This window comes from Myxocyprinus asiaticus, chromosome 34, assembly GCF_019703515.2.
Source record: "Myxocyprinus asiaticus isolate MX2 ecotype Aquarium Trade chromosome 34, UBuf_Myxa_2, whole genome shotgun sequence".
Classification (NCBI taxonomy): domain Eukaryota; kingdom Metazoa; phylum Chordata; class Actinopteri; order Cypriniformes; family Catostomidae; genus Myxocyprinus; species Myxocyprinus asiaticus.
Window position 1 is genome coordinate 36100147 of NC_059377.1, and position 24677 is coordinate 36124823.

The 24677-nt window shown below is 37.5% G+C and overlaps 1 protein-coding gene across 4 annotated transcripts; it reads right to left on the reverse strand.

Moving 5' to 3' along the window:
• Nucleotides 1–4659: 4659 nt before the first annotated feature.
• Nucleotides 4660–23561, reverse strand: LOC127425598 (nuclear GTPase SLIP-GC-like). Of its 4 annotated transcripts, XM_051671741.1 has the most exons (20): nt 23522–23543; nt 20223–22051; nt 19535–19653; nt 19260–19292; nt 19123–19170; nt 17685–17995; nt 17358–17558; nt 17020–17214; nt 16375–16553; nt 15928–15967; nt 13732–13815; nt 13541–13637; nt 13201–13337; nt 12932–13105; nt 12681–12838; nt 11887–12001; nt 9443–9551; nt 6089–6222; nt 5925–6009; nt 4660–5792 (listed from the first exon to the last, which is right to left on the reverse strand). In XM_051671741.1, exons 2-20 carry the CDS (start codon nt 22001–22003, stop codon nt 5737–5739), a joined length of 4056 nt encoding a protein of 1351 aa, XP_051527701.1. In that variant the 5' UTR covers nt 22004–22051; nt 23522–23543; the 3' UTR covers nt 4660–5736. The 4 variants fall into 4 exon arrangements, with proteins under 4 accessions (XP_051527701.1, XP_051527704.1, XP_051527702.1 ...); XM_051671744.1 differs by lacking the exon at nt 20223–22051 and having other exon boundaries at nt 23522–23561; XM_051671742.1 differs by lacking the exon at nt 19123–19170.
• Between the last annotated feature and the right edge of the window lie 1116 nt (nt 23562–24677).

The window sequence follows — 24677 nt, forward strand, 5'->3', positions numbered from 1 at the left end:
AATTACCGAGTGGAATTTGCATGCCACTCCCCCAGATATACAGGTATAAAAGGAGCTGGAATGCAACCACTCATTCAGATTTTCTCTTCGGAGCCGAGCGGACATTACTCTGCCGATCCATTCACCTCGAAAAACTGTTGGATTTACGGCGCATTACAGCGGCTTCTCCCCCTCTTGCACTGGTGAAGTGCAGAGAATGCCCTTGGGCGCTTCAGCAGCTAAAAGAGTATATTCTTCCTTCTAAAAGAGTATATTTTCCCTTCTTAAAAGAGTGGCATTAATGGAGAGAGTCTTTTTAATGATGCCTCTCCTTTTGTGTATTTCCTGGTTGTGGTCATTACCTCTCCACTTCCGATGGCCACAATCGCGGTCTTATGTGCTTGGACGCTGCCCATGCGGTGACAGTGTTCCTGGATGGGTCATGTTCTCACTGCGAGAGCATGATTATGGCAACGTTGCGGTCACAGTTTTTCCTTCGTTAGAAGGAAAGACCACCCCAGTGGATCCCCGCCTTGGTCCTTCTACCTACGGGTTTGGGGGCAATTTGAGGACCCCAATGGGAGCCACTCTGCTGGGTAACTCCCCACGGACCTCCCATTCCCCACTATGTTCGTTTGCCCCGCTGGGATGAGACCGCCGGCTCGTCTCAGGGCGAGTTCGCAATCTCATTTCGGCGCTCGTGAAGTGGATGAGCTCTCGATTGCAGCATCGGAGAGTGGGCTGTCCAGTCTGACATTGAGGACTCTACTGGGCTCCCACCTTCGGGTATGGTTGCCCAGTCACAGCCTGACGCACATCTGGCAGCCTTGCTTGCCCTGGTGGCTGCATGTGTCGGGCTGGAGTGGAACCCCCTAAACTCTCGCAGCCTGACGATTGGTTCCTGAGCACCGGTCCCTTTCTTCCCAGAGGTGCATGAGGAGCTCACGAGGTCGTGGCGGGCACCTTTCACTACATGGACCCAGTCTCTGAGCTCCTCTGCTCTCACTACCCTCGATGGTGGGGCTGCCAGGGGGTACTCAGTGATCCCCCAGGTGGATAAGGCGGTTGCGATGCACCTGTGCCCGCAAAGCGCCGCCACCTGGCAGGGCCGCCTGAGACCCCCTGTCCAGCGCCTGTAAGGTTATGTCGTCTCTGGTGACTAAAGCCTGCGGTGCCGCTGGACAGGCCACCATGGCTCTCCTGCAAGTGCACCAAGCCAAGGCACTAAGAGAACTGCACGAGGGTAGTTCTGACCCGGGACTGATGCAGAAGCTGCGCTCGGTGACCGACCTCGCTCTCCGGGCGACAGAGGTCACGGCGCGGTCTCTCGGGCAGGCGATGTCCACCCTGGTGGTCCAGGAGTGCCACCTATGGCTCAACCTGGTCGAGATGAGGCTGACAAGGCATGGTTCTTGACGCCCCCATTTCCCAGGTCAGCCTGTTCGGCGACATCATCGAGGACTTCGCCCAGCAGTTCTCGGCGATGAAGAAGCAGATGGAGGCTATACAGCACATCCTGCCCTGGCACGGCTCAAGACCCAAGGGTGTCCTTCTGTAGCAACAACACCGGCTGGTAGACAGACCACTCTATCCTCCGGTGGAGGGCCGGGAGGAGAATCTTTTGTTTCATTTTTCGCTGCATGTCCAAGAGGCTGCAGTACCCAAAACTTCAACAAAAGAGTGGTTTCTTTGTTCTCTGGGTCACATATCACACATCCGACGTGATTATCCCCTTGGTCCCCCTCGCCCGGAGTTTGGACGTGTGGCTTGTGCTTTCCAACCAGTCGCGATGGCTGACCCGGACCATCCGACTCGGATACATGATTCAGTTCGCCAGGTGCCCGCCCAGGTTCAGCGGCATCCGCTTCACTTCGGTGAAGGGCGAGAGCTCCGCTACCTTGCATGTGGAGATCGCGACCCTTCTGCGCAAGGGTGCGATAGAGCCTGTCCCTCCAGCCGAGATGAAGAAAGGGTTTTACAGCCCTTACTCCATCGTACCGAAGAAAGGCGGTGGGTTGCAGCCAATCTTGGACCTGCGAGTTCTGAACCGGGCCTTGCACAGACTCCCATTCAAGATGCTGACGCAATAACGCATTTTAGCAAGCATCCGGCATCAAGATTGGTTCGGGGCGGTAGACCTGAAGGATGCATACTTCCATGTATCGGTTTTACCTCGACATAGACCCTTCCTGTGGTTTGCTTTCGAGGGCCGGGCATACCAATACAAGGTCCTCCCCTTCGACCTGTCCTTGTCCCCTTGCATCTTCACGAAGGTCGCAGAGGCAGCCCTTGCCCCGCTAAGGGAAGTGGGCATCTTCATACTCAACTACCTCGATGACTGGCTGATCCTAGCTCACTCTCGAGAGTTACTGTGCGCACACAGGGACCTGGTGCTCAGGCACCCTACCCAGACGTGGTTATCAGACCTCACGCTCCTCATGACAGCCCCCCCTGGCAAATTCTCCTGAGGAAGGACCTTCTTTCTCAGGGACAGGGCACCATCTGGCACCCGCAACCAGACCTCTGGAATCTCCATGTCTGGCCCTTGGACGGGACGCAGAAAACCTAAGTGGCCTACCACCCACGGTGATAGACACGATCACTCAGACTAGGGCTCCCTCTACGAAGCGCCTGTATGCTTTGAAGTGGCGTCTGTTCGCTAAGTGGTGTTCTTCCCAACACGAAGACCCCCAGAGATCGGATCTGTGCTTTCCTACCTACAGGAGAGGCTGGAGGGGTGGCTGTCCCCCTCCACCTTGAAGGTGTATGTAGCCACTATAGCGGCTCACCACGACATAGTGGACGGTAAGTCCTTAGGGAAGCACGACCTGATTATCAGGTTCCTGAGAGGCGCTAGGAGGTTGAATCCCTCCAGACCGCGTCTCATCCCCTCATGGGACCTCTCTGTAGCCAACTCGCCAACTCCCATTGGCCTTTTTTCAAAAAGCAGAGGTGTTTGGGGCTCCCAAGAGTGACCCCTAGTGTCATTACATTGACACAACGTCTCGTTCACTCCATCAGGGAACGGAGGTTACAAAAGTAACCAGGACGTTTTTGTAGTAAAACCAGAGGAACCACAAAATTGTGTTTTTTGTTGCCATAGTTTTCATTGTCCTGTATTACTGTGGTTTTACTTCAAATATGCTTAAAATATGGTTACTGTAGTAAAATCATGATACATTTTGTCATTATGGTTTTACTACAAATGCCATAGTTCAATTGTTCAAGTGGGAGCACAAAACTTGTAGCGATTTTTTTTTTAAATATATATTTTTTTTTGTATAATAAAACAATTATAATTCAGGGAAAGAAAAAATCCCGCCCTGTCCTCTCATAGGGGCTTGGTATGTTCCAAACCTGCATGTCTTTCTTCACAGGAAGATAATGAAATATTCAGTCTCAATCTCCATTCATTTTTTAAAGAAAAAATGATGCAATGAAAGTGAATGGTGACTGATAATGTTGGCCTTATATCTCCTTTTGCATTCCACAGAAAAAAAGTAATATATGTTCAGAACAACACAAGGGTGTGTATGATGACAGTTTAAATTTTAGGGGGTGAACTCTTTAAATCTGTAACTTTGAGACTTGCATTAGCCTATAATTTGTTTATTATTATACATCCATCTTTGAATGAACTAGTGTGAAGGCATTTTTATATACAAGTAGTGCTTTAATTGAGGGGGGGCTGGGGGGGGATCTGGGGGGGAAAAAGCAGCCTTTTTGACTGAAATGGTTGAATAGTCTGCTGACTAACTCACTCATAACAGTCCCTTGCCTCCTCCTATTGACGTAACAATGTAACTGCACTGAAATCGTTGAAAAATCCCCACCAACACTAACACACAGACTGACAGTCTGTCTTGTCACAATTTATATTTTGAATATTTAATAAACTAGTTTCACGCATTTAAACAAGTCTTTTGGAACAAACATTATTATCACAAAGTGTCACATCACATACAGCCTGATCCTTTTGCTACTGTTTAAGTAATAAAAAAAGGTCCTTAAACAGGTCATTTTGAAGTTACTGACTGCTCCTTTATCACTGCTTTCTGAGACATTATGAAATAATTATTCCTGTGCCACTGCTGAATCTGACAGTGATACCATCCAGTGAGTCTGGAAGCCATCTGTTTATTTTCTGCTGTTTTTGAGACATTTCAATGTATTTTGAAGTCACATGCTTTTACGGGTCTTCAAGTGTCTTATATGTAGTCCCCTGGTATATTTGCCATAGTTGCCCTTTTGGGTCTGCTTTGTCACCCTCTAAATCCAGTACTACTTGGAGTAAGCCATTTAAAAGAAGAATTGTAGCTTATCTCTCTTTGTTGTATAACACTGGACTGAAAATGTATATTTTTTTTTTATTCTTTATCAACACAAAAGCCTGTTCTTTTATGTAAGCCTGTATTTAATAAACAATATATAGTTATGCATATTATGATCAAATACATATTTTGTATATTTTGTATAAATTGTATATTGCGAGACAACCCTACCACCCCCAACCCCAACCCACCAAAAAAAAAAAAAATGGTGGGGACCCCCCATAAGACTAGATTTAATTCGAGTACTGTATACAAGGCTGTTTAGTCTTAAGATGTTATGTATTGCAGAAAAAGGTTTACTCTTAATATTTTATTTGTTATGTGAAGAGATGACGGACAACCATTTAAATGGAACTTAACTCAGTTTACTTTGCATTGTGACACACGGTAGCACATTTATTACACAGCTTTCTACAGAGAGAGAATAGAAAGTGTATCGTAGAAGAACTGATATAAGAAATGATATAAGAGTGGCTGATATAAAAGTTACAGTCATACAAACTTGTGCTTGAAACAACCTTACATCACTTGTTACTTAAATTCTGCTTAAACATATAAATCAGACTATTCTGGTAAGAGTTTTTATTCCAACATTATTTATTTGTAAATATATATTTTGAATGATTAAAAAAGGTTTCTAATAATTATATTATCACATATACAGTGAAATTCTTTCTTTTCACATATTCCAGCTAAGCTGGGGTCAGGGTGCAGGGTCAGCCATGATATGGAACCCCCTGGAACAGATAGGGTCAAGGGCCCAACAGTGGCATCTTGGCAGTGCTGGGGCTTGAACCCCCAACCTTCTAGTCAGTAACCCAGAGCCTTAACTGCTGAGCCACCACTGCCCCTACAGGTAATGTAGAACACACTTCTCTACATTGTCATGTTGTCATAGCTTGTACATTATAAAACATGGATAGATAAAGTGCATTATGAATACATTCTTTAATTTATTGTATAAGTCCCTTTATTGAATAAGTGCCAAATATCAATCACAAATGCTAGACCCATTAACAGTGTAAAGAATGATCTGTTGCTTTGATTGTATCACAAATAAGTTTCAGAAATGACAAAAACAAAAAAAAGACACTTTTATTATTTCATACCTATAAATCACCAATATAGGTTCTTGAAAATGGGAAAACTGCTATATGCTTTTAAATATAATTTCTATTTATTGCTTTTATAAAAGTTATCATATTAAATATGCTATAAATCAAAATACAGTTTGTGTATCATGATCTGCAGTTTTTCAAACTTAAAATAAAACCCAAACTTCTGAGAAATATGTTGAGTTTACTTTTAGTAACATGTAATATTTATAAATCAGAAACTGTAAAATAATGTGTAAGTAAATTTTTATTTGCCCTTTCCCCTTTGTGAACTGTATTCTTTCTCTTGCCCTGTTCATTGCTTGATGATCTTAGTCATACAGTTGATCTGACAGTCTCTCCAGCTGTTCAGTTTCTCTGGAGACATCTAGAAAAAATGTAAAACAAAATATAGCATATTTTTCATGAACACATATCATGATATTCAGAATTATAGGTTAATACTATAGCATTGCAAAAATCACACAAAATCTAGAAATAGGTTAAAAGTCTCTCTTACCCAACAATGTGATTTTGTTGGTTTGTGACAGTGACAGTTTCATTGATCTCTTTAGTCCAGATTCAAGAGCATCCATTATATACAGCTTTACAAAGATAAAAGATTCTGTTTGAGTTGAGTCATTGTGTAAATAAATATGTGCTTAATGAATGTAAAACCAGTACCTTTAAGTTAATGAACTTTTTAAGGACTTCCATTTTTGCCTTGTTGAACATGTCATGTTTTATCGAATCAACCGTAGTTTTTAACATTTCTTGCTTTGCCTTCATGGATCTTATACCTTTCAGCTCTGCAGCTTCTAAAATACATAACACTAGTATTCATTCATTTTCATGAGACAAAAACTGGAAAACATTTTTACAGTGAAACTACAAGCACCTTTTATTAAAAAATAGTTTACCTTAGGCCTACATCCTGCAGTATTAATAAAATGTTCACTCGAATATTTTTAACAAATAAGACAGTAATCATTTAGCCGCTGCTTTATCTAAAGCAAATTACAGAACATTTATTACAGGGACTGACCCCAGTAACAATCTAGGGTTAAGCATCTAGGGTTTGAATCCACAACCTTTTGATTAGTCAACCAGCCCAGGGGCCTCATGCAAAAAAACTCTGCGTAGATTTCATCCTAAAAGTGTGCATACGCACAAAATTTTTCAGATTTATAAAATCAAACGTATGACAGAACCTGCGCATATTTCATTTTATAAATCCCAGATAGCAGAAGATTGTTCATACATACACGTGTACCTCCACCGTCTCCTCCCCGAAATAACCATATATGGAGTGTACAACACCTGTTTTTACTATGCATTACGTCCTTACATACAGTTGCGGCCAAAAATATTGGAACCCTTGGTAAATATGAGCAAAGAAGGCTGTGAAAAATATGTCTTTATTATTTATTCTTTTGATCTTTCATTCAAAATATTCACAAAAATCGAACCTTTAATTGAAGTAAATGAATTGAAAGGGAAGGAAAATTTCATAATTAATTAAATATTTATTTAAAAAACACATTTTCCACAATTATTGGCAGCCCTAGAAATTCATATGAGAAAACTATATCTGAAGTATATTCCCACTCATATTATACATTTTTTACTACACATGGGTGACTAGGAACATGAAATTGTTCCGCCACAACTTTCTGTTTCACAGGGGTATAAACATGAGGTAACACACAAGCAAAATTCCCTTTGTCATCTATCAGAGTGAGACCAAAGAATAAAGTTATGATGTATGGCAAAATGTTGTTGAGCTTCACAGAAATGGAAAATGGCTATAAGAAAATAGCCAAAGCATTGAAAATGCCCATTTCCACCATCAGGGCAATAATTAAGAAATTCCAATCAACTGGAGATGTTAAGAATTGGCCTGGAAGAGGATGTGTGTCTACATTGTCTCCATGCACAGTGAGGAGGATGGTTCGAGTGGCCAAAAATTCTCCAAGGATCACAGCTGGAGAACTGTAGAAATTAGTTGGATCTTGGGGTCAGAAAGTCTCCAAAACTACGATCAGACGTCACCTACATCACCATAAGTTGTTTAGAGGGGTTTTAAGAAAAAAGCCTCTGCTCTCATCCAACAAACTCGAGCGTCTTCAGTTTGCCAGACACTACTGGAACTTCAAATGTGACAGGGTTCTATGGTCAGATGAAACAAAATAGAGCTTTCTGACAGCAAACACCAGAGATGGGTTTGGCGCGCACTGAGAGGCAGCCACATGGAAAAGTACCCCATGCCCATGGTTAAATATGGTGCTGGATCTTTAATGTTGTGGGGCTGCTTTTATGCCAGAGGTCCTGGACATCTTGTTTGGATACATAGCATCATTGACTCTATAAAATACCAACAAATCAAAAACAAAAAATCAAAACCTGCCTGCCTCTGCCAGAAAGCTTAAAATGGGCTGTGGTTGGATCTTCCAGCAGGACAACAATCAAAAACACATCAAAATCAACACAGAAATGTTTCACTGACCACAAAATCAAGAGTCTGCCATGGCCATCCCAGTCTCCTGACCTGAACCCCATTGAAAACCTGTGGGGTGAACTGAAGAAGAGAGTCCACCAGTGTAGACCTCTGAATTTGAAGGATCTGGAGAGATTTTGTATGGAGGAATGGTCTCAGATCCCTTGCCATGTATTCTCCAACCTCATTATGCATTATAAGAGAAGACTCAGAGCTGTTTTCTTGGCAAAGTGAGGTTGCACAAAATATTGAATAAAAGGGTGCCAGTAATTGTGCCACACATACAGTATATTTGTTAAAAAATTTTGTTTTTTGATAACTTGTTGTGTATGCAATTGTTTGATATCTATTAGAGGAGAAATTTTTGTGAATATTTTGGATGAAAGATGAAAAGGATAAACAAATAAAAAAAACTTTTTTTTTTTTACAGCCTTCTTTGTTCATATTTACCAAGGGCAATATTTTTGGCCACAACTGTACAATTGCCATATGCATATCACCATCCAGACATGTGACTACCGAGTTTAACGTTAAGAGAAACTATGAACATGGGAGATAATACAGACTGTTAATGCCTCAAGTGCCCATAAGTTAGATGCTGGTGCTAAAAATCATTCCTTAATCTTTGTCTTGTTTTAGACTAAAATATCTAGATATTTTTAAACAAGATCTGTTAATGCGAGAAACTTTGTTTTATAAGATATTAAGTTGTTTTCAGAGAATATACAGTATCTTATCCATGGAAAATATTTTTAATGTTGCAAGCATAAATCTTTGCAATTTTGCTTCTCAGACAAATTTTTTTATCTTTTTAAGGGTGTTTTATAGAGAAGATAAATATTTAATACTGGAAACAAAAAGATTATAAAATAATGTGTGCAGTGTTAAACTATTGTCTGACATCATTGGATTACTAAAAGAGCTTTTTGAAAATAAAACGTGCAAGTTTACCTTTTGTTTTGTATTTGACTGTGTGCACATCCACTACCAATATTTCCTTATTACAGCTTTTTTTTTAATTCATTTTAGCTCAATTAGTTACATAAAATTAACATAGCCTAATATAAGCTGGATAACAATTAATTTTGATTCAAGTGCTTAACTACATACTTTTTTATTCTAAATGCTGTGTATTTAATGAAAAGCAGAGTTTATAATCAGTCTGTTCAGTTCATTACTTGTCCAGTTGTCACTGGAGTCACCAACTCACACACAGCAGTAAAAGAGTGTGTATGCAAGGGGTACAGCACACAGGGGTGGTGTGCACATTTTTATGTCAAGTTTACATCTCATAAATCCTATCGTGAGCTTACACATTTTTGTGCGTACGCAATGTTTATACATGAGGCTCCAGATATTTAACGACTATGCCTCAACCCCAACAATGATATTGCAAAAACACAACTTGACCAATATACAAACTGGTCACATAGCTTTTTTTTTTTTTTTTTTTTTTTGTGGTTTTGATTTCCTGGTTTTCATTATTTTAACACTTTATTAAAATTAATAGTTTGTGATTATATATTACTTTTGAAGCTTACGTTCATAACAAGAAGCCATTGCTTCCTCAATGGTTGTTTGGATTGATGCATAGATTTCCTTTTTCCTTTCAACAACATCTCTGTTGAGGGATGCCTTCAGTTTGGTTTCCTTTGAAAGGAACATTAGGAAAAAGAACAACTTTTGAATTATACACTTAACATACCATGTAAAAAACAGCACACACACACACACAACAAAAAGACAAGTTACTGATAATTTATCAATCCCTTGTCGTTTATCAATCAAAACTCATTCATATCATATTAACCTTATGTACACTATATGGCCAAAAGTTTGACTGAACTAAACACCAACATTCATATGTGCTTGTTGAACATTTAATTTTAAAACCATTTTAACATTTAAAACCATCCCACTCTTTGTTGCTATAACATCTTTTACTCTTCTAGAAAGGCTTTTGACTTTATTTTAGAATATAGCAGAATGCATTTGCTCCCAGGGCCGTTTCTAGGCAAAGGCGAACTAGGCGGTCACCTAGGGCACCAGACGTGGGGAATATAGCCAAACCTGTTAATTAAAAGGGGCTGTCCACAAACTTTTGTCCATTCAGTGTTTATGGGGGTGCATGAAAAATGTCAAAATGAGAATGTCCTAAAAAAAAGGGTTGTGGTAAACTGAAATATATACCAATGAGTATGTTTACATAGTTATAATTGAACTACCATGGATTTTTGAATTGACAAGCTACATTCTTAATTTCTCTGTCTACATGACGCTATGCGCAATCAAATAGGTAAAGAAAGGATGTCAGCTGAGAAAGTAAAGTAGATGTTTTCTGGTTGTCATTTCTCAATTCAGGCACAACAACATGGAAATCTTTACAGCCAAGTGCATTTCTTACATTCTTTACGCAATGATTTTGGTGGAGATCAGATGTGTGTTTTCTGTTGTGATCACTGGCTTAGAATTGTGGAATTGTTTATATTTATTTTTATCAACGCTGATAATAATTTAGTATGAGACACCTTGCAATTGCATGACTGTGAGTCTGTCATAAACAGACAAAAAACTGAAGTCCGTCCCCTCCCCCGTTGTCAAGTTGGTATCGCCTAACTACTGTTGCGCAATCCCTCTCTAGTAGTAGGTGGTGTCACGTGGTACCTGTTACTTTTCTCAGCACTGGCCAGATGGGCCAATCACAGTAGTTTTTTTTAGTTTATTACTTGAGGATTTTTAAAAATGCTTTTATTGAGAATGCTGAGGCAGATTTCCATTCACAGATATGAATCCTTGAAATTATCTGTTTTTATTGAAAATAATGATCCAGTGTAAAATGTCTATAAAGGGATATAAAAGGTTCTGAGATTTAAATGCAGATGCATTGAGGATTCGGTTTTCAAAGTGTCAAGATACAGTAAGTGGCTGACAACATGCATTTCAGTCAGTAGGTCTGTTACCCACACAAAACTTTCGTATGAATTTAGAAAACATAAAATATATCATATGAGTCATGTAGAGTCAGTGAAGGTGTTAAAAGCAGCCATATCACCCTGTAGCTCAAGACCAGTTGCCCACTGAAGCTAAACAGGGTTGAGCCTGGTCAGTACTGAAAGTTGCTGCTGGAAGAGGTATTAGGGAGACCAGCAGGGGGTGCTCACCCTGCGGTCTGTGTGGGTCCTAATGCCCCAGTATAGTGACGGGGACACTATACTGTAAAAAGGTACCGTCCTTTGGATGAGACATTAAAACGAGGTCCTGAACCTCTGTGGTCATTAAAAATCCCAGGACACGTCTCATAAAGAGTAGGGGTGTAACCCCAGTGTCCTGGCTAAATTCCCGCCATTGACCCTTCTCAATCATGGCCTCCTAATAATTCCCAACCATTAATTGGCTCTATAACTCTACTCTCTCCTCTCCACCAGTAGCTGGTGTGTGGCGCACTATGGCTGCCGTCGCATCATCCAGGTGGATGCTGCACACTGGTGGTGGTTGAGGAGAGTCCGTGTAAAGCGCATTGAGTGTAGTGTCAGAAAAGCGCCATATAAATGTAACGTTCATTCATTCATTCAAGATGTTAAAGGCGTCCATAGAAATTATCAGTTGTTTTTTTCAGGGTGAGCAAAGCAGACAGGCATTTCAGATGAGCAGGTAATAATTGCAATTTTCTGAAAGGGTTAATGTTTTTCTGAAACCCCTGACCCCCATTTAGACAACACGTTTACATGACATTCAAAAAAAAAAAAATAATTATTGCTTTAGTCTGACTGAAATCAGACTTTTAAAGTGCATGTAAACGCACTCAATGTCTTTCTGCATATTAGGTTTACTTTAAAAATAAAAGTGGTCAGTTTTGGTCTCTTAAACGCTTACAGTATGTTTCATTTTAATTATAGTGACAAACACTCACTGCGATATGGCAGTGTTGCTGAATGATAGGTAGATAATTTAATGGAAGTAAAGACAGGCACACAACTGAACTCACCTCTGTTTTGATGAAGTTCTGAATGTGATGTGACATGGGAGACGCAGAGTCACTCTGGATGATACTGAACTTATCAATCTGTTCCTGCACTGACCTTCCTGTTTTACCACTGACACTAAAGTCAAGAGAAAACAAATGTTGGTTTAATTTTAAAAACAGTTCAAACTAATTATTCCGTAACACATGTGACATAAGTGACACAAGTGACAAGTGAAGTGACACAAGCATTAGAGGAAAGAGAGGCCAGTACAAACACATCTTTGCATGTGTTTGTTAGTTGTGGATTTTTGACATTAAACCTATTCCAGGTAAAAGGAGACCAACATATACATACTACCATCAGTAGCACAAAAAATGGGTATGCACTGCAGCGTGAGCAAAGCATAGGAGTGCCACACAAAGGGGGATGGCGAATCAAACTCAAAGAGGGGCACTCGGATGACAAAATGTTCAGTGGTGAGTCTTTTGCTTGTTTGCTACTCATTTAATAGTAAGACAAATTTTGGTCAGAGTGCATTTAAAACTATGACATTCTCCATTGAACTCTGAAGTAGAAGTACATGCAATTGACAGTTGCTCCACATTTACCTTTGCACATTGCCATGCTCCAATTTAATGTTTATAATTTGTAAATAAAATGTCAACAGTCTCTGCCATGCTAATTATATGCACCCATAGAAGCTATAAGTGATGATGTCCTAAATATGACATAAGTTGTTGACCACGCATTTTAAACTGTTTTCATTACAACTATAACTAAACTAAGGAAGACGGTATGGAATGACAGAACTTACGGAAAAATCTGAAAGAAATCTTTGTCAATAGATTCATGCAGGTGTTTGGCTAATTGCTTGTTCAGGTCTATGACTTTATCCAAATTTTTCGACCAATAGCATCCTCCATTCTTGCACAATGCTTGAAGGGTTTTATGGAATCCTCTTTTATCAATATTCTGAGTGAAAAAACAAAAATATCAATGCTGTTAGAAGGCCCAGGAAATAAGGATCCATTTTTCTCAACAACTGACAATGTAAATCCCACTTACAGGTGAAATCACTGCCCATGTAGTATCAGCACATAATTTCACTGCTTTTTCCACTCCTTCTGAGAGACATTGCTCCAGGATACTATAAATGTTTTCAAAACTTTTTACCAGTTCATTTTGTGCCTTCTTTAGGTTCTCCTCAAATTCCTCGTGCACTCTGGCTTTTGCCTCAACCTAAAACACACCCATACAACAGCAGTGCAGAATAATACATATATATTGGCAGCACTCCGAGGAAAATTTTAAATATCAGCAATTCTGACTCATACCGTTTTCCTGTCTGTACCCAGTTGGACACTCTGGATCAAAGACAAAACTCCCTTTGCTTCATTGACATAATCTCTGGTCAGTTCTCTGTTAATGTTCTTGTTTAGAGTCATCAGAGCTTCCTGCAGATCTGTTATTTCTACAGACAATTTACTAAATTATACACAAGGGTGTGATTTGGATTCATTTGTTCAGAGCTTTGTCTAACTCATAAAATATTGTAGCTTTAGACTGTTAAAGAAAATGCATGTAATCACAGAAACTTTTCTTGCATGCATGGAATTCAGTGTCATGATTAATGTTGTAAAAAAAAAAACAACAATAGATGATAGTTTACTCTACCTGTTTCACTGGGCTCCAGATTTAAACTGTGGTCAAAAAAAGCATTGGAGCTTACAGTGAAAACTTGAAGTAAATTCTTGTCAGAGCTGAATCTTTTCTATAAAAAAAAGAAAGCAGTAATAATAAGAAGAAAATGAAAACCACATATGAACAGAAAAGATCAAAAACAATGGTAACAATAAAGAAAATACCTTGATTTCCGATTTTTCAAACTTTTCTTTGACTTTTGTCTTGGCACGTTCATTTCTATGAAGTATGCACACTGTTTTCTGATCCTAAAGAATGAAAACAATAATACACTTTTTGTTTCTTTTTTTTTTTTTTTTTTTTTTTACTTTAAAAACAACCAAATATTAATATAAGGTGCCTGTATAATAATTATAAAATTGGTGGAGGCATAATAACTTAAGTCCATTGTGAAATCTGATTCAAAACTTAATGTATACTTAAGCTGGATATAAAAATAAAAATAAAAGTTGCATTATATAGAAACTGATAAGTAATGCACTAATCATTACACATGGGATATTTTTAAGCTACATTTTAAAGACTAACAAATGGCCATTTCAAAGTGAGAAACTTTAAAATTGTGCATTTAAAATACTGCAAGTTATTACATTTTAAATATTATTCATCACTGAAATTATGCTATTTTGTTCTGACTGATATATTTTAATAAATAAATCTTCACATATATTTATGCATGTTCAAAAATGGCATATTTGCAAAAAAATGAGAGCCAATGAACTTGTGTGCTGTTTCTTCTCCTTCTTCATCTATGATGAGTTTTTGTGTGATTTCCAGCATATAACCAGAGGTGTCATTTATGGGTGGGACATGTGGAACATCACATTGGGTGAGAAACAGGTCAATATTTAAGTCCTTTTTGACTGTAATCCTCCACTTTCACTTTCAAAATGTGAAAGAGAGTGATAATTTAAAGTAAAATGGAACTTAACCTCCTGAGACCCCCGCATGTCTGCAGTGTTCATTCCCTTTTTGATTTGTAACTAGTAGCACCTAATAAACAAGCAAAAAAAATTATTGAGCAAATCATTTTCCTTAAATTGTATGTCCACATATGTGGACAGCGAGACTACGTTGTGAAATTTTAAATAACACTAAGCTATAGAAAGTCTGATTTTTTCAACAAATTGTTTATGATGGTTCCAGGAGTGTTGGTTATTCATGTTTTTGAGATGTTATAGACATTACAGCTGATGTTCTGTAAAGCTGAATAAATTATTCTTATCCAAAGTAATGTGCAGCATCATCCAATCAGTGCCAACCATATTAAAATAAAATGTTGCATTATAAAATTCTGAATCTATGTACTGATTACCATTGTCCCATGTCTGCCAAACACGTTGAGTGATCAAAACACCATCTTCAGCCTGAAACTGAACTTTTGGTCGGATTTTAGGATTGAATTCACTTAGCAGCATAGAAAGCTATAGGATGCTTCCTTGCTCCCTATTTAGTAAATTACTTAACCTCCAGTGTGCTGTCTAACTAATGTTAATGAATATAATCGAATTGCACAGAGATAACAAAATAAAATATCATAAAATGTATATTAAAATGAAGCGTAATGACCCACAGATGTGTTAGAGTTGAAAGTTATTAAAAATTACTAACATGTTTTTTCTGCTTTTAAGGAAATGCAATACGAGTTTCCACATATGTGGGCATATGTTTATCAGGGCGCTGACGTGCTAAAAATGAATGGATTTTTTAATGCGGCATATCAGCCGAAACTGGAGACTCTCCTCTTTACAAACAAACAGTTTTCAATTAAAACTTTTGAAAGGCACTTTTGTTGGCATTGCATCCGTAGGAGCACTTGAAGGAACTCTACGTCATGTTTTTGTGTCACGTGACTTGGTGCGGCAGAAGTTAACCCTTTAAATGACAGCCTTGTGAACAGTATTTAGTTGGTTTTTATTCATTTAAATTATAGGTTACGTATAGCGAAGTCAAAATACCTTATCCACGCATGTGGACACAGGGTCATACGAGGTTAAATATTGATTTGTTTCTCACCCAAAGTGATTGCATCGCTTCAGAAGACATATATTAAACCACTGGAGTCGTATGCATTATTTTTATACTGCCTTTATGTGATTTTTGAAGCTTGAAAGGTCTGGTCACCATTCACATGCATTGTATGGACCTACAGAGCTGAAATATTGTTCTAAAAATCTTTGTTTATGTTTAGAAGAAGAAAGAGAGTCATACGCACCTTGGATTAAATGAGGACGAGTAAATGTATTAAATAATTTTCATTTTTGGGAGAAATAACCTTTTAATTGCAGTGCTTACTGTCTCTATGAAAGCAGAGTAAATGAGAAATCTATGCTAATACAGTTCTTATAAATTTTCCAAACCTTGTCTCCTGGGATTTGCTCTTTATTAAGCTTTGCAGATCTGAAAATAAATATTAAAAAGTCACACATTGTTGTTCCATGTAAAATTCTGATCTTTGGACTGTGACAAAGAGATGCTGTAGATTGTGTATAAATAGTGGTGTAAGTGATGTAAAGTATTTTGTTAACTTAGACTTAACCTGGTGACAGAAAATCTGAATGTTTGAAATGTTTGACAGGCAGGGAGTGGCACCTGATTGCAAGATTTCTAAATGTCTAAAAAAGTGAGGCCCATGCTCAGCATTGGGCTGTTAGAGAGACGTGTGATTTCTCATGACAACATTTGTCAATTCATGTCAATTTCACAGGTATCTGTCTTGAAGTGGGCACATGTTATGCATGGTATCCCAAAAACTAAATAAATAAATCACTTACATCACCTTTAATGACAAAAAGCATAATTCTAACCTCATATAGGCTCCTGGATTGATATCATCAGTTTTTGTACAGATGAAATGTATGTTTTTGCACTCTCCTCCTGGTCCTAATTCTTCAATGCAGTGCTTTAATATACCCCAGGGTTCTTTGTCATCGATTGCTCGATTGATAGCACTTACAATCCACACATCAGAGCACTCTCGAAGTTTCTATGGGTTTTGAAATATAGAAGTGAATCATTTAAATTAGAAAGATGATATGTTTTAATTAGCATTGCTACTATAATGTTTAATAAGAAAACACTATTAATGTATACTTTTGTTAAAGGTGCACTCAGTAATGTTTGTGTAATTAATTCAGCCAGTGAAAGCGTCCAATTGCCGGAAATTATCGAGACATGCAATATTCGGCTGGTCATATTATCTCAACATGGTGGCACTCATGAATGTGTGCCCAACACCATATTTAGATTCAAGCAGCTTTTTCTCTAAGACTGATATATGACTTAAGTCTTCATCTCATGTGAGTGTATATAATTTTAAGCATTTTTTTATGTACTAATCTGCTGTTACTATTTCTTTCTGTTTAAATGTTTTTGCAATTAGCAAACAAATTACAGAGTGCACCTTTAAAGAAAAGTTCATTTTTAAAAAATTTATAATTCAAAGTATTTACAGATTTCCACATGGCATCTCTAATCTTATTGCAGTCTCCTGTCCCAGGAATATCAACAAGCACAATGTGTTCCAAGAGTTCATTACAATTTGGAACCTTAAAAGTCACACTCTTTACAAGCGGCCAGTACAAGCCACCATGGCTTGACTCACTATGCTGTATGTAACAATAAACCTCTTCTGCAAATTCAGTGACCTGTTAAATGAAATAAATAATGTAGATTTAGACGTGCCTTCATTGAAAAGCAAATTCACAATGTATAATTATACATTTATTATTTAAAAGTCAGGAAACTTCAGGTCTCAAATATTAAACATATTTAGTCTCCAAAAACGTACATCACTCTTTGAGATTTGCGTAGTCAAGCTTTCAAATATTTCACAATTCTCCATTATTAACTCATCAAATGTTTTCTTTTCTGCACCCTCTCCATACAGCACAGTGATCTTTTCTTGAGCAATTTGTATCATGTCATCATTTCTGTCCTCATTTTCTTCTGATAAAATATTTAAAAGATCTTTGAGCTCTTTTTCCCACTCCTGCAGGTACACAACACACATTAAAGATTAAAGGGTTTTGTTTCTTCACTCCAGTCTGAATTATTTACATTTACATTAAGAACATATTTATTAAAGGTATGGTGAAATGAGTAAGAATGGTGAAACCTCTTTAGAGAAGAGTTCAATCTCTGCTGAATAGTTGGAGTCACTCAGATTGGCTTCCACCTGGGTAATAACTGCTGTACATGCACCAAAACAACCAGATGGCAGTAGATCCTTTTTCCCCAAGACTGCATTTAAAAGGGAGCTCTTTCCTTCTCCTGATTTTCCAAAAATCCCTATGGTTGCCTTCTTCCTGCTAACTTCATCCATTTTGTCTATCTTTGAAATGATATCTCTGTGCATCATGATGGCTTGTTCTAAGTTGTCAATTACTTTTTGCATGATTCGCTTTGACTTGTTCATGATCTCCATATCTATGCTCATTGAAAAAGAAGAGATTCACAATTGGAATAATTTTTTTAATAAATTCATGAAATTATTCTTTAACTCCAAAGATCAACACTCACCGACCACTTTATTAGGTACACCTGAACACCCACATGTTCATGAAATTATCTAAACAGGCAATCATGTGGCAGCAGTGCAATGCTTTAAATCATGTAGATAAGGGTCAGGAGCTTCAGTCAATGTTCACATCAACCATCAGAATGGGGAAATTTATCTCTGTGATTTCTACCATGCCATGAATGTTGGGCTGGTTTAAGTATTTCTGTAACGGCTGATCTCCTGGGATTTTCACGCAAAGCAGTCTCTAGAGTTTACTCAGAATGGTGCTAAAAACAAAAAAACATCATGTGGGCAGAAGTTCTCCGGACAGTACACCTTGTTGATGAGAGAGATCAATGGAGAATGGCCAGACTGGTTCGAGCTGACACAAAGGCTACGGTAACTCAGATAGCCACTCTGTACAATTGTAGTGATCTCAGAATGCACAACATGTCGAGCCTCAGCTTTTTGTTCTTGGCTGACAGAAGTGGAACCCGACGTGGTCTTCTGCTGTTGTAGCCCATCCGCCTCAAGGCTCAATGTGGAGATGAGGAGTTACAGAAATAATCAAACCAGCCCGTCTGGCACCAACAATCATGCCACAGTCGAAATCACTGAGATCACATTTTTTTCCCCATTCTGATGGTTGATGTGAAGATTAACTGAAGCTCCTTACCCATATCTGCATGATTTTATGCATTGCACTGCTGCCACATGATTGGCTGATTAGATAATCACATGAATAAGTAGGAGTACAGTTGTACCTAATAAAGTTGTCGGTGAGTGTATAATCCAAAGATCCAGATCTACCGATACCTACAGATCATCATACTTTTACAATGGTTTTGTCAAGTCAACATTTTTTATGTACACTTTGCACAGCATACATAGAATTTACTGGGCATTCAGTGTTTTAGAACATTATGAATTAAATAAAAGCACACTATCATACAAAGTAATACATTTGCCCTTTTACAATCAAGCAAAGTTTGGTTTAGGATGAGTTGCTTTTGAAGTGCCAAAATACTGGTGGACAGATTCAGAATCTACTTACCTGATGTCAGCAATGACTCAGAGTCATGATCACGTTTTCTTTTAGTACCTATCAGATTAATTCCACACATTTTACTTCCTGAATCACAGGCTTTAAAGCAAACACACAATTATATTTTGAAAGGTGAACTTTCATACCTTGGCTAGATGCTGTGGGGTGGATGAATTGTCCTAGAGGGGAAAAGAACATAAGAGTTTGTTGCTGAAGACCTGGATATGTCCTCTGTTTAAATTCAGATGAGAATTTTGCATTTCTGTAGTGACCACTTTATATAAACAAAAATAACCAAAACTCTGATGTTAAACAATGCATGTACTCTTAACTGTTTTTAATAGAGTTCATCTTTTTCTGTTCAGTAAAATTATTTGCAACAAAAAAAAAACCCTGATTATTACAAAATTTGTTGGCTCACCATCAGAGAAAATTCCTGATTGTGTAGATGAAGGTACGGGAAGCAGTGGAGGTGGATTTTTTGACATTCTGTGAAATGCTGCCATCTCTTGTTTTGGTGTCCCAGAAAATATGGCTGATCTGTAAAACATTTATGACAATACAAATACTAATATCATAACTACAACATTAAAGCCCTATTTAACAATGTGTAATTTGACTAATTATGATATATGTATATATCAAACATTTAATACAGAATTACTGTCTCAAATCATGAGTCTATGCTATTTTAATATACACAATATGGCCAAAAGTATGTTGACACCCCCTTCTAATGAATGAATGAATTAGATTCCATTATTGCATGAGTGTGGGTCCGGACTATCTGTTTGTTTAGCCAATGGCAAGTGAAGTGTGTTTTCGGAAAAGCTGTTTAAAAACTATTTGAAAACAATATTTTTACAATTCCATTTGGTGGCAGTAGTGGCATAGAAATTACACTTCAGCTTTTAAGAGAGACAGAGAGAAAAAACAGGTCGGCATCATCACAACCCATGGTCCAGACTAAGTAAGACACAAGAACTGTGAGTCCATCAGGAATAAATGTATTTCCTAACTTCCATTAAAGTAGCCTATGTTTAAAGCATATAGTGTATATTGCAAAGATATTAATTTAGCAAGGATTTTGACCCACTGTGATTTCTCACCTTCCAAGAACATCCAATGATTTGTCTTCTTCCTCATACCTGTGCATTATTGACTCATAATTGATCTTTTCACACACCATACTCTTATCTCTTACATCTGTTTTAAAACAGTTTTCTCCTGCTACTTCTTTATTGTTATTCCCAAGTGTTTCTGCCTCCCATTCCTCATCCTTAGACTCTTCTCCCAAGCAGCTTAATTGAAATGGTTCACCATTTCCTTTGGACAATATCCCAATGTCATATAATTCATTCGTAGTGTTCTCCACAACAGCATTTACTTCATCTAGGTCCTCACGTTGTAAGCAAATGATCACGCTTTGTTTGAAAACAAGAATTGCATGAATAGGTAAATGCCCAAATAGTTCCAAGGCATAGCTTTTAAGAGCCAAAGTTATGAGTACTGGGGTCAATGGGCAGCCTTGGTGAAGAAGTTTGTATTTCTGAACAGAAAAATCTACAGATTCAGTGTCTAAGGTCACTTCCTCTGCATCTCTGAGGAGATTTTCCACAACAAGGAAGTCCTGATTCAGAGTTGGATTTGACCGTTTTTGCCTCTCTATCTCATCCATAATACAACGCAAACTTATTAGAACACAGAGTGTTTTGGAAGTGATCCAGACAGGAGCTGACTCTTTTGGTGTCTGCCAATTTGACTGAGGCTCCAAGAAAACATCTAGACGTCTTGCTAGAATAGTTGCGATGATGAGGTAGTCAGCATTAAAAAAAAATTGACTACTGTCATGTGTACATTGGACTGATTCATTGAAGTGAGTTTTAGAGCAGTTAAATCTCCCACTGTGGATTCTGTCATAGAGCACCTTTATATATGGAATTAGGTCTTGGATGATGTCTCTGTAGAAGGAAGCTGGAATGCCATCCGGTCTTGGTGTGTCTGACACTTGAAGAGAATGTACAGCTGACACAATTTCAACCCCACTGACTCCATGTGACCTTCCTTCACCCAATAATAAATCAGTCTCTGTTATCCCTAAATCCTTTTTGAGATTCAGCAGTTGGGAGATTGATTGTATCTGGGGATCTTTCTGAACAGGAATTGTGGGGACATTGTTGATCTCCAAAGACACAGGTTGATGGTCAGGCCTCTCTGAGTCTCTGATTTCACAACCTCTGACACGCCACATACATTCTTCTGGAACAAAGAAGTAGTCCAATCTTGACTTCACACCGCCTCTGCTGAACGTATAGTTCTTCTTTGCAGGGTTTTTTCTTCTCCAGATGTCAACCAACTGAAGAGATTTTATAAACTTTTCCACACAAGAGCGCAGTTTACTATGGATTGCATTATTTGTCACCTTGTTGGTATTGCATGCTTTGTCGATAAAGGGATTGAGAACCGTGTTGAAATCTCCACCAATCAACAGCAACCCTGTGGCCATCAAATGCAAGTACCTTGATAGTTTATCAAGGGTTTTTATGTCAGTTTGATGGTTATAAACGCTAACAAGAGTGTATGGCTGACCTTCTAGTTTGCATTTCAATACAATATATCCTCCACAATTATCTTTGTCATCACTGATATATTCAAAGTCAAAAGTCTTCCTTACAAGTATGGCTGTTCCCTTTTGGGACGAGGTGTATTTTGTAAAGAAAACATGCCACTCCCCTAAATTGCCGTCTACAATATCTTCCTCTCCTACCCCAATGTGTGTCTCTTGTAAGAAAACAACATCAGCATTTTGAAGCTCTTTAAATTTCTGATCTCTTTTTTCTTTAAGTCCATTAACGTTCCAGGTGAGGAAACTTATGGTCCGTGTAGCCATTGACAGATCTGCTTTAAAAGACCACAGATCCACAGCTTAGTTAGTTGCCTGTCAAAATAATAAGTTAAGCACGTAAAAATAAGTGATATGCAAAGTAAATACAGTACATTCTGAGAAAATCACTGAGACTTTTACAGTACCATAAAAGTAATGGAAGCATTAAGATTCATTTAGTTTGTGCATACTGATGTGAACTCTATTTAAAAGCAGCTAATGAGGGGAAAAAATGTGAACTCAATGATTTCGACCATTGATTGTAACTGCTGATCTCCTGGGATTTGTGATATATATATATATATATATATATATATATATATATATATATATATATACTCTGTAAAATCTAATTTATTAGATTTATTTGTAATTAGTTGACCTTACATTTTTCAGGGCAATTGGTTTGCATACTTTTTCTAAGAAAACATACTTATTTTCCTCAAGTAAACTGAACTTAATTTTTTAAGTAACGTTAACTAATTACAAGTAAACTTAACTCATCTGTGATTAAAATATCGTTGTGTTGATTAAATTATTTAAATTGGGTTATAACATGTATTATACAGTGTAAAGGAATTTTTGACTGGACTCTAGTTTAGCCATATTTGTCATGTTTAAATGTGTTTTTGTTCATGTTTTCAGGTCTTTTATTTTGAAAATTGTGTTCCTTGTTCCTGTTCCCTCATGTGATCTTGTCATGTGGTTCCCCTGTTCATGTGTCTTGTTTTCATTGGTTCATTGTTTGAGGTTCTTGTTAGCAGTTTTGTCTTTTCATTGGTTTAAGATTATTAGTCTTGTTATCTTGTTTACATTTCTGTCTGTTGATTGGTTGTCATGTTATCCTTGTCCATGTATTTAAACCTTCATGTTTGCCATTGTCTCTTGTCAAGTATTGTATTAATGTAATGTTGTTTGGTTTTCATGCTGTCAAGTTGTTTATGTTTGTTTGGATTTACAGTTTTAGATTTCACATTGTAAATATACTGCACTTGGATTCTCACTTCATCCTTGTCCATACCTGTCTACAGCCTGCCAGAACGTTACAATATGGAACATTGGGCTCTACTCAGTACTTAATGCATATAAATCTGCACTTTTCTAAAGTACAAGTGAGTACTGAACAATGGCTTTAATTGAACAGACTTCAAGTTCATTAGACGTAACACTAATCACCCTCATGGTGATTTCACAAAAATCTCAATTATCAACCAGCTACAACAAAACAACAACAACAGTCATAATAAAAGTAAAGATTGCAGAAATACATAAATTAAAAAGGTGCTCTTTAGATAAAATAGATATTAAAAATATATTTAAATTAGAGTTTGTGACTCTAATTAAAAAAAAAAAAAAAAATGAATAAATAAAATAAAACCCAAAGAGTATCTTTTGGGATTTTGAAAGAAAATTAGTTTTGTTTACCACTGATACATTTTTTGGTTAACACAACTAAATAAATGTAGTTTATATATACATGCATTACCAGTGTAATATTATCTACAAATTGTGGAGAAAGGTTACCTCTTTCCTGTCTCAGGATAATGCAGATGAGAAATGACCCAATTGCTTTGCAGTTTTCAGATAGACAAAGATCCACCCTGCTGACATTGGGCTGGGGAGGAGCCTTGTTAACAGCCTGTAAAGATCAAAACTTGGTTGGTGCACTGAGATCCAGCAGATGGAAATTACTTCAATAAATCAGATGATTTGTAGAAAGAACAAAAAAAAATAATTTACAGAAAGTAATAAAATGAATAAAATATGAAATATGAAACTTGGTTTTTTATTTCCAAATCTACATTAATTTAAGTTTGATTACTCTTTGGCAATAAACAAGATGAACCACACCCCAGAAACTGGTTTGGCAGTCTGGTGTTTCAAAACTGTATAGTCATAAAAGAACACACTACCAGTCAGACACACCCAAGACTGATTAGCTCATGGGAACAGATACTGCCTCCTCCTGACTCAATAAAAATACAACAGGAAATTGCACTGACTCCTATAATGGTTATAAAGTGGCTTCTTTTCCCAAAAGTTCATGCCAAATCAATGAAAGCAGTAAAACAATAGTACTGTATATAACTTAAATCCCATTTACAATTTACCATAATTCTTACCTAAAAGCTGTAAGTGTAACTGTGATATTTGTAGTAATACCACAGATAACACAGGTTAAACAATTGATGGCTCCTAATATTGTTTGACCAATGTAACTATGGCATTTGTTTATAAAAAATAAAAAAAAATACAGTAGCCTACACATATAAAAACTTAAAATGCAACTACCTCATTGCTACTCTAATATATTCTGTGTAGATCTACATAAATTCCAGTTATATTTGCAGTTCCAAAGTTGCAGATTCCCTTACAAAATGAGCTATGGTTTTACTACAATAACTGTACATGACTAACTGTAGTTAGTAAAACCATACTAAATTTCTTAAGGATAGTTAAACAAAACAACAAGGTAAAACATACACTATATTGCCAAAAGTATTCGCTCATCTGCCTTTAGACGCATATGAACTTAAGTGACATCCCATTCTTAGTCCATAGGGTTTAATATGACGTCGGCCCACCCTTTGCAGCTATAACAGCTTCAACTCTTCTGGGAAGGCTTTCCACAAGGTTTAGGAGTGTGTTTATGGGAATTTTTGACCATTCTTCCAGAAGC

Excerpts from the sequence above, each read along its gene's own strand:
- LOC127425598 (XM_051671741.1), bottom strand. The coding sequence starts at position 22,003 with ATGGCTACACGGACCATAAGTTTCCTCACCTGGAACGTTAATGGACTT. Across the intron at positions 19,654-20,222 it reads TCATTGGATGTTCTTGGAAG|ATCAGCCATATTTTCTGGGA; the intron begins GTGAGAAATCAC and ends AATGTTTTACAG. Across the intron at positions 17,559-17,684 it reads TTGAACTCTTCTCTAAAGAG|GAGTGGGAAAAAGAGCTCAA; the intron begins GTTTCACCATTC and ends GTGTACCTGCAG.